Raw genomic sequence first — 12,573 nt, forward strand, 5'->3', positions numbered from 1 at the left:
TGTAATATGTGTGCTACTTTGAACCTATGGACAGGACTGCACTACTTGTTGGGCGTAGTGATACGCAGTACCACTCCTGGCCATAGGGGTATAAATAGTACTGTGGGTACTGATCTCCCCTCAGTTCCCGCCTGTGGGCATGAAGTAAAGACCTACGTATAGTCCCTACCTCCAACCAGTAAAGACCTGTTTTATTGTTACTGATTAAGTCTGAGTAGTAATTACTTGAACAACTCACAGATTTAACAGGCCTGACGGAGAAGCCGGCACTGCTCTCCGCTCAGACCTCCGACTAATATTGCAGTCGGGTCCCGATGACATCATCGGACCTTTATATAAAGAAGGATCCCGCTGTCTTCCCACGGGTGTCCCGTCGCCTGCTCAAAAAAAACAGGTTAACATCGGAGCAGGGCGAGAAGGCAGCGGGATCAGAGGAGGTATGTCACTGCCCTCATTTTAACTGTCCTGAGAGTTAACGTCAGGACCAATGAGTCAGTGTTGTGACACAGTGCTTTGGTACTAATGCAAACGATGCTTAGGAAATCAAGGACTATTTCTTTAAATAGGCACAGATTGGAATACAAAACCTACAACGAGACCTGGGCGAGTGCAACTAGACCTGGGTGTCCTTGTGCACCAGTCGCTGAAGGTAAGCATGCAGGTGCAGCAGGCGGTTAAGAAGGCAAATGGTATGTTGGCCTTCGTAGCGAGAGGGTTTGAGTACAGGAACAAGGATGTCTTGCTGCAGTTGTACAGGGCCTTGGTGAGACCACATCTTGAGTATTGTGTGCAGTTTTGGTTGCCTTATCTGAGGAAGGATGTTCTTGCCATGGAAGGAGTACAGCAAAGATTCACCAGGCTGATACCTGGGATGGCAGGAATGACGTATGAGGAGAGATTGGGTCGATTGGGCTTGTACTCGCTGGAGTTTAGAAGAATGAGAGGGGATCTCATTGAAACTTATAAAATTCTAACAGGACTAGACAGACTAGATGCAGGAAGGATGTTCCCGATGGTCGGGGAGTCTAGAAACAGGGGTCACAGTCTAAGGATAAGGGGTAAGCCATTTAGGACAGAGATGAGGAGGAATTTCTTCACCCAGAGAGTGCTGAACCTGTGGGATTCTCTACCACAGAAGGCAGTAGAGGCCAATTCATTAAATATATTCAAGAAGGAGTTGGATATATTTCTTAAGGCTAAAGGGATCAAGGGATATGGGGAGAAGGCAGGGACAGGGTACTGAATTTGGATGATCAGCCATGATCACATTGAATGGCGGAGCAGGCTCGAGGGGCCGAATGGCCTACTCCTGCTCCTATCTTCTATGTTTCTATGTTTCTGGAATTAAACTGCAAAAATCTCAACTATTGACAGAAATCTATCAACAGGAAAGGCTCAGTCACAATATCATTGTGAAAATATATGTAGACCATAGGTATAACATTCCAAATGCTGGATTTGAAATAAAGAATTCCCAACTTGTTATATACAGTGTAAACCTTTCTCTTATACCCTTAAACCTATAAATATAATGCTGAGTATTTGTGCTGAGCCCTTACCTTTTCCTTGAACTTTTCCTGAATATTGGTTTCAGACATTGCTGTTCTGATGCTGGCCTGATATCAAACACGATCCCAATCGAACCTGCAGGAAATACAGGGCAAAACGGTCAATACTCTAAGCTTGTGTCTTAACTAACTGATCCTGGAAGATTGAAAACCATCATTAGTGCCAATTTAAGATTAACACAGAATGAGCCAAACATTATAAATGACAACATTTGTACAGTTGCTACTTCACTCTACTAACTTAATGTCTGATAAATTCATCTATTGTTGATGTTAGCAGGGCTCCAGTTTATCAGCAATAATGATTATTCACATTCTGTCAAAATACAAATACTTCATGCACTAAGGAACGTCAGGCAAATGGTTTAGAAACAAGCAGCATCAATGATCTGGTATATTCCTGACTATTCAATCAATAGTGTTTTGTAGACTTTATCCTTCAAGCCCTTTCAGCCCAGTGTTTCAGGCAGAAAGCCATCCAGAACACTGCTGCATTTTCATGATCATTCTCTGTTTACCTTCATTACGTATATCCTACAAGATCCAATTAGTAGTGTTTCACTACACACCAACACCACTCATATCTTCCACTGGCAACCAAAAAATGGAATAGTAGTTACTGGCAAAATCTTTGTTTCTGCGTCAAATTGGGTCACATTCAGTCAACGTGAGATGACTTTACAATCAAACCATACATTCCTTTTGGGTTTTAAGGTAATACAGTACAAAACAGAAAATGATAGTTAGGAGACCAATAGACCTCTGAATCTCCACTCGCAAATCATACACGTGGCTATAGTAACAAAGACTGTTCTATCAGCAATTATTCATCTCCCAAATATTTCCTCCATCTCTAGGCTCACCCACTCCCTAACAACCTGGCTCTATGCCTGACTGAAATTATCTCACGGTCTCAAGCCTTTCATTTCTTTGGCACAAAGCAATTGTTTTAATGCCTGTTTCAACAGAATCTACCAACTAATTCAATATTTTGGAATTTGATCTGAAATTCACATCATAGTCAAGCCTTAGACATTTTGATTGAGAGCTGAGCAGTGCCACTCAGCTGGAATTGCCATTTTCACAAAGAACTGCAGAATACAAATTCAATATTGTCTCCCTTAATTATGCATTATCAGCTGCACATCTATGAACATTAAAGGCTTTCGGCCTTTCAGAGGCTCAAATGGGAACTTCCGCCCAAACCTTTTAAATAAAAATTCTGCAACCGTTTGTTTTCCCACATTTTTTTTGAATGATCAGCAATCCTAGATATTGATTTCATCATTTCACCATCAAGGCTGCTTATGCAGAGGGACTGCAGATCCTCTTAAACTCTACCACCAAGTGATGCCAGTACAGAAAATCTGTTTATGATTATTCTGTTGGAGTCGCTTGAAATCAACAGGCTCTGAGACTTTTGTTGCAGCAAAGGCAAAACGCGTGTTACTTTATTCACTCTCCATGAGGACTGAGGGTCTCAGCCTCGTTGCAGGGCTATGACGTCATCACGCTACCGACGTATGACGTCATCACGCGACCGACGCTCTTAAAGGGACCCTGCCCCGATAACCCAACCAAGTACGTACATATAACAACATTGGCTATACATTGTGAATTGTGTTATTGTCCCTATGTGGTCTCCGCCACATACGTCCCCCCAGAATTCACTAGCACTGGCAATGTCAGTCGTTGGGGGGGCCGGATCACACGGTTGGAACGGCTCCTCAATTCCGGGGCGGGGACCGGGGGGTTCGTTGGAGGGACCTCGGGTGCAGAAACCGGAGGTCGACCCCGCCTCGGGGGCTGTGGCAACTCAACGGGTCGGTCCAGATCCAGGTGGGCCGGCTTAAGACGGTCCACGGAAATGCAGTCCGGCTTACCGCCAACATCTACTACGAAGGTCTTGTCCCCGGTTTCCAGGATGCGGAATGGTCCATCGTAGGGTGGTTGAAGAGGTCCCCGGTGGACGTCGTGGCGGACGAAAACGTACTCCGCCGCACGAAGGTCGAGCAGAACGTGGGACTGCGGGAGGCCGTGCTGCGACGTGGGCACCGGCGCGAAAACCTTGGCGTTGTCCAGAAGGTCGGACCATTGACGGGCTGCGGATCCAAGGTTCCGTTGCGTTAGGGATGAAACCCCTGGGAACCCGCAGCGGCTGTCTGTAGGCGAGCTCGGCGGACAAGAACCGGAGGTCCTCCTTGGGGGGGGTCCTGAGTCCCAGCAGAACCCATGGGAGTCTGTCGATCCAACTGTCGTCCCGGAGGCTGGCCCGGAGCGCGGCCTTCATGGAGCGATGAAACCGTTCGCACAGTCTGTTAGCCTGAGGGTGGTGCGGTGGAGTCTCAACCCGAGGCCTCGGGCGACAGCGTTCCAGAGCTCCAACGTGAACTGAGGCCCCCGGTCGGAGGAAGTGTCAGATGGGGCGCCGAACCGGGCGACCCAAGTGCTGATGAACGCCCGAGCCACATTGGCGGACGTCATTGAAGACAGCGGGATGGCTTCCGGCCATCGGGTGGTTCTGTCGACCATTGTGAGGAGGTGGGTGAACCCGCGGGAGGGCGGCAGGGGCCCCACCAGGTCCACGTTAACATGGTCGAACCGCCTCTCGGGCACCGTGAAAGGCGCCAACGGGGCCTTAGTATGGCGATGCACTTTCGAGCGTTGGCATACCACGCAGGTGCTGGCCCAGTCGCGAACGTCCTTCCTGAACCCGTGCCAGACGAACTTAGCCGCCACCAGCTTCTGTGATGGCTTCCTGCCCGGGTGGGAAAGATTATGGACGGCGTCGAAAACTTGCCGTCTCCACCCTTCGGGCATGACGGGATGTGGCTGCCCAATGGAGACGTCGCGCAGGAGTGTGGTGCCGGCATCGTCGAACGCGACGTCCGCTAGTTGAAGGCCCGTGACCGCCGTCCTGTGGGCCTGGACGTCCGAGTCAGAGGCCTGGTCGGCCGCCATGCGGGTGTAGTCGATGCTGAGGTGTACGGCGCTGGCGATGGCTCGGGAGAGACAGTCGGCGACGGGGTTGTCTTTCCCAGCCACATGCTGGATGTCCATTGTAAACTCTGAGATGAAGGCCAGCTGGTGTTGCTGACGGGCCGACCACGGCTCAGAAGATTTGATCATGGCGAAGGTCAATGGTTTGTGGTCCACAAACGTTGTGAACGGGCGAGCCTCCAGTAGGAGACGGAAGTGTCGGATGGCGAGGTAGAGGCCGAGAAGCTCGCGATCAAAGGTGCTGTACTTCCGCTCGTTGGGGCGGAGCTGCCGGCTGAAGAAGGCGAGCAGCTGCCAGGTGCCGTTGACCCACTGTTCGTGGACGGCGCCGACCGCATAGTCCGGGGCGTCAGTGGTGAGAGCGATCGGCGCATCAGGTAACGGATGCGCCAGCATGGTCGCATTAGCTAGGGCCCTTTTCGTGTCCGTGAAAGAATTGGCCATCTCCTCAGACCAGTCGACGGCGAGCTTGTTGGGCTTGCCTTTGAGGGCCTCGTAAAGGGACCGCATAAGGTGGGCTGCTCGGGGGACGAAGCGATGGTAAAAGTTCACCATGCCCAAAAACTCCTGCAGGGCCTTCACAGTGAGGGGTCGCGGGAAGTCCATCACGGCCTCCACTTTCGATGGCAGTGGCACCGCCCCGTCCTTCGTGATGCGGTGCCTGAGAAAGTCGATCGAGGACAGCCCGAACTGGCACTTGGCCGGGTTGACGATTAGGCCGTGCTGGCTGAGGTGTTGGAAGAGAGTCCGAAGGTGCGACATGTGCTCCATCCTGGAGGCGCTGGCGATGAGGATGTCGTCCAAGTATACGAACAGGAATGTCAGGTCCCGTAACACGGTGTCCATTAGGCGTTGAAAAGCCTGGGTGGCGTTTTTAAAGCCGAATGGCATGCGGAGGAATTTGAACAGCCCGAACGGGGTGATCACCGCGGTTTTCGGGACATCCTGCGGCCGGACAGGGACCTGGTGGTAACCCCAGACGAGGTCCACTTTCGAGAATACCACTTTCCCGGCCAGGCGGGCGTAAAAGTCCTGGATGTGTGGAAGCGGGTAGCGGTCGGGGGTCGTAGCGTCGTTGAGGCGCCGGTAATCGCCGCACGGGTGCCACCCGCCACCTGGTTTCGGAGCAATGTGGAGGGGCGAGGCCCACGGACTGTTCGACCGGCGGATGATGCCGAGGCGCTCCATGGTGTCGAACTCGGCTTTAGCGATGGCGAGTTTCCCTGGGTTGAGGCGCCGAGCGTGGGCATAGACGGGCGGACCGGTGGTCGAGATGTGGTGTTCTACCCCGTGTTTGGTGGCGGCGGACGAGAACGTAGGCTTCGCGAGGTCCGAGAACTCGGCGAGGAGGCGGGAAAACTCGTCGGAGGCCGAGAGTGCGCTGGACAACTTTGTCGTGCTGGACCCGCTGAGGGAACACGGGAGCGAGCTGAAAGTCTCAGCGTTGATGAGACGTCGGTTCTTGACATCCACCAAAAGGCCATTGGCGCAGGGGAAGTCAGCGCCGAGAAGGGGGGTGGACAATTTTGGCGTGACAAAGTCCCAGGTGAACCGCTGCCCGCCAAAACAAAGCACCACGCTCCGTTTCCCGAAGGTGCGGATGGAACTGCCGTTGGCGGCTTCGAGGACGGGGCCGTGGTTCCCCCTTGCATGTCTATGGTTGACGCGGGGAGGACGCTCACCTGGGCACCCGTGTCACAAAGAAAACGACGTCCAGAGTCGGTGTCCGTAATAAATAACAAACTGCCTGAACGGCCGACAGCCACAGCAGCCGACGAGTGGTCTTTCGTTTGTTTCGACGCGGGAAAACTGCACGGGGGCTGGCACTTCCTGGCTTTGGGGCCAAATTGCGTGTGGTAGAAGCAGAGGCTTGGGGGCTGCTGCCGTTGGGCTGTATCAGCGGGGGCAGGGCTCCGTGTGGCCACGCAGTACTGTTGCCCGGCGGAGATAAATTTGTCGGCCTCCTTGGCCAGGTCACGGAAATCAGTAATGGAAGAGTTGGCTAAAGCCAACCGTCCCTGACCTGGCAGCTGTTGAAGGAACAGTTCCTTGAAGAGGAAGCACGGCCTGTGTGTGCCCAGGAGGGCCAGCATGTGGTCCATCAGCTCCGAGGGCTTGGAGTCGCCAAGCCCGGGTAGAGAGAGAAGCCGCCGTGCGCGCACGGCTTCAGTGAGTCCAAAAGCTTCTAAGAGGTGCGTTTTCAGCGTTTCGAATTTGTTGAGCTCCGGGGGGTTCTCGAGCAGGCTCACGACTCTGGCCGCGGTGGAGCTGCTGAGAGCAGAGACGGCGTAGTAGTACCTCGTGTTGTCTGCGGTGAAGTCCCGGAGTGCAAATTGAGCCTCGGCCTGGGCGAATCAAGCGGCAGCCTGTCGTTCCCAAAACTCGGGTAATTTGATGGAAACGGCGTTCGTCGCCATTTCGGATACGGTCTTTGGAATCGTCCAAAAGAGCAGCAGGGTCATCAATGTTGGAGTCATAGAAACATAGAAACATAGAAGATAGGAGCAGGAGTAGGCAATTCGGCCCTTCGAGCCTGCTCCGCCATTCAATGAGATCATGGCTGATCATCCAAATTCAGTACCCTGTCCCTGCCTTCTCCCCATATCCCTTGATCCCTTTAGCCTCAAGAAATATATCCAACTCTTTCTTGAATATATTTAATGAACTGGCCTCCACTGCCCTCTGTGGCAGAGAATTCCACAGGTTCACCACTCTCTGGGTGAAGAAATTCCTCCTCATTTCAGTCCTAAATGGCTTACCCCTTATCCTTAAACTATGACCCCTGGTTCTGGACTCCCCGGCCATCAGAAACATCCTTCCTGCATCTAGTCTGTCCAGGCCTGACAGAATTTTATAGGTTTCGATGAGATCCCCTCTCAATCTTCTAAACTCCAGTGAGTATAAGCCCAATTGACACAATCTCTCCTCATACGTCATTCCTGCCATCCCAGGTATCAGCCTGGTGAATCTTCGCTGCACTCCTTCCATGGCAAGAACGTCCTTCCTCAGGTAAGGCGACCAAAACTGCACATAATACTCAAGGTGCGGTCTCACCAAGGCCCTGGACAACTGTAGCAAGACATCCTTGTTCCTGTACTCGAACCCTCTTGCTACGAAGGCCAACATACCATTTGCCTTCTTAACTGCCTGCTGTACCTGCATGCTTACCTTCAGCGACTGGTGCACAAGAACACCCAGGTCTCGTTGCACTTCCCCATCTCCCAATCTATTCCCATTCAAATAATTATCTGCCTTCCTGTTTTTGCCACCAAAGTGGATAACCTCACATTTATCCACATTATAGTGCATTTGCCATGTTTCTGCCCAAACACCCAACCTGTCCAAATCGTACTGGAGTTTCACGACATCCTCCTCGCAACATACCCTTCCACCCAGCTTTGTTTCGTCTGCAAATTTGGAGATATTACATCCAATTCCCTCGTCCAGATCATTAATATATATTGTGAACAGCTGGGGTCCTAGGACCGATCCTTGCGGTACCCCACTAGTCACTGCCTGCCACTCGGAAAACGACGCATTTATTCCAACTCTTTGCTTTCTGTCCGCCAACCAGTTCTCTATCCAAGCCAATACCTTGCCCCCAATCCCATGTGCCTTAATTTTGCACGCTCATCTCTTATGTGGGACCTTATTGAAAGCCTTCTGAAAGTCCAAATACACCACATCCACTGGTTCTCCCTTATCTATTTTACCAGTTACATCCTCAAAAAATTCCAGTAGGTTAGTCAAGCATGATTTACCTTTTGTAAATCCATGTTGACTTTGTCCGATCCTGCCACTGCTTTCCAAGTGCCCTGCTATTACATCTTTGATAATGGACTCTAGCATTTTCCCCACTACCGATGTCAGGCTTACCGGTCTATAATTCCCCGCTTTTTCTCTACCACCTTTTTTGAATAGTGTGGTAACATTAGCTGCCCTCCAATCCATGGGTACTGTTCCAGAGTCTATCGAGTTCTGGAAGATGACCAGCAATGCATCTACTATTTCTAGGGCCACTTCCTTAAGTACCCTGGGATGTAGATTATCAGGCCCTGGGGATTTATCGGCCTTCAGTCCCATCAATTTTCCTAACACCATTTCCCTACAAATACTGATTTCTTTCAGTTCCACCCTTTCATTAGACCCTATGTTCCCTGGCATCTCTGGGAGGTTATTTGTGTTCTCCTTTGTGAAGACAGAACCAAAATATGTATTTAGTTGGTCTGCCATTTCTTTGTTCCCCATTATAAATTCCCCTGATTCTGACTGCAAGGGACCTACGCTTGACTTCACCAATCTTTTTCTCTTCACATATCTATAAAAGCTTTTACAGTCAGTTTTTATGTTTCCTGCAAGCTTACTCTCATATTCTATTTTCCCTTTCTTAATTTATCCCTTTGTCCTCTTTTGTTGAATCCTAAACTGCTCCCAATCCTCAGGATTATTGCTTTTTCTGGCCAATTTATATGTCCTCTCCTTGGATCTTATGCTATCCATAATTTCCCTCATTAGCCATGGTTGAGTCACCTTTTTTGTTTTATTTTTATGCCAAACTTGGATGAACAAATTCTGTAGCTCATCCATTCGGTCTTTGAATGTTTGCCATTGCCTATCCACCGTCAACCCTTTGAGTGCCATTCCCCAATCAATCCTACCCAACTCGCTCCTCAGACCATCGTAGTTTCCTTTATTTAAATTGAGGACCCTGGTCTCTGAGTCAACTACTTCATTCTCCATCTTAATGAAGAATTCGATCATGTTATGATCGCTCCGACCCAAGGGGCCTCGTACAACAAGATTGCTAATTAATCCTTTCTCGTTACATAATACCCAGTCTAAGATGACCTGATCTCTGGTTGGTTCCTCGACATATTGGTCCAGGAAACCATCCCGTAAACACTCCAGGAATTCCTCCTCCACAGTATTGTTACTGATTTGGTTGGCCCAACCTATATGTAGATTAAAGTCACCCATGATGACTGCTGTGCCCTTATTGCATGCTTCTTTAATTTCCCTTTTAATGCCATCCCCAACCACCGCCTTACTGTTTGGAGGTCTATATACCACCCCCACTAATGTTTTTTTCCCTTTAGTATTCCTCAATTCTACCCATACAGATTCCACATCATCAGAGCTAATATCCTTCATTACAATTGTGTTAATCCCTTCTTTAACCAGTAATGCTACCCCACCTCCCTTTCCTTTTTGCCTATCTTTCCTGAATATCGAATACCCCTGGATGTTGAGTTCCCAGTCTTGGCCATCCTTGAGCCACGTTTCCGTAATCCCAACCAAATCATATTCGTTTACCTCTATTTGCACAGCCAATTCATCCACCTTATTACAAATGCTCCTCGCATTAAGACACAAAGCCTTCAGGCTTGTTTTTTTAACGCTCTTAGACCTATTAGAATTATTATTTACTGTGGCCACGTTTGATTTAAACAGTTGATTTCTCTGACTGCCACTTTTGCTTTTCTCCTTCCTATCTTTTGCTTTTATCCTTGTTTCCCTTTCCTCTGTCTCCCTGCTCAGGTTCCCAACCCCCTGCCATTTTAGTTTAAACCCACCCCCACAGCACAAGCAAACACTCCCCCTAGGACATCAGTTCCAGCCCTGCCCAGGGGCAAACCGTCCGGTTTGAACTGGTCCCACCTCCCCCAGAACCGGTTCCAATGTCCCAGGAACTTGAATCCCTCCCCCTGGCACCATTCCTCTAGCCACGTATTCATCTGAAGTATCCTTCTATTTCTACTCTGACTAGCATGTGGCACTGGTAGCAATCCTGAGATTACTACCTTTGAGGTCCTGTTTTTTAATTTATCTCCTAACTCCCTATATTCCGCTTTTAGGACCTCATCCCACTTTTTACCTATATCGTTGGTGCCTATATGCACCACGACAACTGGCTGTTCACCCTCCCCTTCCAAGATGTTCTGCAGCCGCTCGGAGACATCCTTGACCTTTGCACCAGGGAGGCAACACACCATCCTGGAGTCTCGTTTGCGGCTGCAGAAACGCCTATCTATTCCCCTTACAATTGAATCCCCTATTACTATAGCTCTACCCTTCTTTTTCCTCCCATTCTGTGCAGCAGAGCCACCCCTGGTGCCAGGAACTTGGCTGCTGCTGCCTTCCTCTGATAAGCCATCCCCCCCCAACAGTACTCAAAGTGGTTTATCTGTTGGAGAGGGGGATGGCCACAGGGGACCCCTGCACTACCTGCCTGCGCCTAGTACTCTGCCTGTTGGTCACCCGTTCCCTTTCTTCCTGCCCAACCTGCGGTGTGTCCAACTCCGTAAACGTGCTATTCACGAGTTGTTAGAAATCAACAGGCTCTGAGACTTTTGTTGCAGCAAAGGCAAAAAGCGTGTTACTTTATTCACTCTCTATGAGGACTGAGGTTCTCAGCCCCGTTGCAGGGCTATGACGTCATCACGCTACCGACGCTCTTAAAGGGACCCTGCTCCGATAACCCAACCAAGTACGTACATATAACAACATTGGCTATACATAGTGAATTGTGTTTAGGTACATATAACCACATTGGCTATACATTGTGCATTGTGTTATTGTCCCTATGTGGTCTCCATCACAATACTATGATAATCCTTTTCTTTTAAGTTGTGTATTAAACCACACCTCCCACGATCCCATTCACATTAGGAAAGTGAGCAACGTAGATCCTCTCAAGATCAGGCCACAGTTTGGGTCACATGATGCCTTCGGTAGCTTCAGCTACTATTAAATTCCCATCCGTCAGCAGAGCAGTGACAATACAGGTAATTTTCAGTTTGGGCTCAGACGGAAAACTGGTGGTTGTGGATCGGTCGCCCGTCATACAACTCGCTCAATTTTCCTGTCGATTGACTTTGAATTTGGGACAGAAAACCGGCCAAAGAAAGCTACTTGCCTTGATCATATGCTGAAAAGAAGCCAAGAAACAGTGTGGAATTTCTAGGCCAAAGGCTTTCGATCACCTAGTCCTGGAATGGATTCCATTCTGGATCTCCAACCGTGGATAGCACAGGTGGAGAGTCCATGGGGGTAACTTTCAACATCAGCGGGGGCGTAACACTGATGGCAGCGATAGGCATTTTGTGTGCTTAAAAAAAAGTGAATTGGCCAGTAAATTGAATTAAGCAAAAAATAAGTAACACAGCAAAATAAGAATTTAGTGCTAAAAATTGGAATGATCAGATAACGTGAATTAAGCAACTTTATATGAAGAGGTGTAGACTCTGGCCCCAAAATTCCTCAAAGGTTACACCAGGCTCTCACCCTAAATCCAGTGGGAGTCCAGCAGAACCCACTGGAAAAAGACTGACTACAAGACAATGATACCAAGGGGGCAGAGATATGGGTAGGGACTCCCTACAGTGGGAGTTCCCACTCCTGGCTCAGAAGTGACCTGGCATACTACTGGAGGCCAGTGCGCTGAGAAAGATGAGGCATACTGACCTCAAATTCAATGCAAGTGGGTCCTACTGGGGAGTCCAGGTGAAGGAATAAAGGTTTGTGCTTATTTCAGAAACAAATTTTGGGTTGGCTCCCTCACACAGGATGCTCGAATGGGTCTTGAGGATGGGCGTGGAGTAGTTGTGCACCTTGCTCCTCTCCCTGGCCTGTGGGTAGTCACTGAGTCACTGGATGTTCTGGCTGCATGGGGTAGGTGAGTGTTGCAGATGTACCCTTAGAGCCGTGGACATAAGGAAGGCCCACACAGACTCTGGAGAGGTTGGTACTGGAGGGCACTGGTGGGCGCAGTCCTGGCAGTTACCCCGGGATTATGGCCCTCAGATTGTTGGGCTCTGTATCACTTTACCAGTAATCCACAGCAAGATTAATTTAATTTCATGAACCTTCTGGCCAAAGCCCAAAAATAATAATGGATTACGAATCTTTATTTCAGGAACACTACATGTGGGTAAAAAAGACAAGCTACAATTGTGTGTAGTTTTCAAATTCTAGACAATAACATTTATTGTTAGAAATAAGTAGA

The 12,573-nt window shown here is 49.4% G+C and overlaps 1 protein-coding gene across 1 annotated transcript in view; it reads right to left on the reverse strand.

Annotated features, from left to right (window-relative positions):
- The window catches only part of LOC147120195 (SPATS2-like protein), a 390,413-nt gene that overhangs the window by 238,765 nt on the left and 139,075 nt on the right, over positions 1 to 12,573 (reverse strand). The window contains exon 2 of the mRNA XM_085985783.1: positions 1,560 to 1,644. Within this exon, the coding sequence (XP_085841909.1) occupies positions 1,560 to 1,598 (39 nt within the window). The 5' untranslated portion in view covers positions 1,599 to 1,644. The remainder of the gene's footprint in view (positions 1 to 1,559; positions 1,645 to 12,573) is intronic.

Source organism: Somniosus microcephalus, chromosome 4, assembly GCF_052327205.1.
Source record: "Somniosus microcephalus isolate GS21.2 chromosome 4, FLI_Smic_1.0, whole genome shotgun sequence".
NCBI classification, from domain to species: domain Eukaryota; kingdom Metazoa; phylum Chordata; class Chondrichthyes; order Squaliformes; family Somniosidae; genus Somniosus; species Somniosus microcephalus.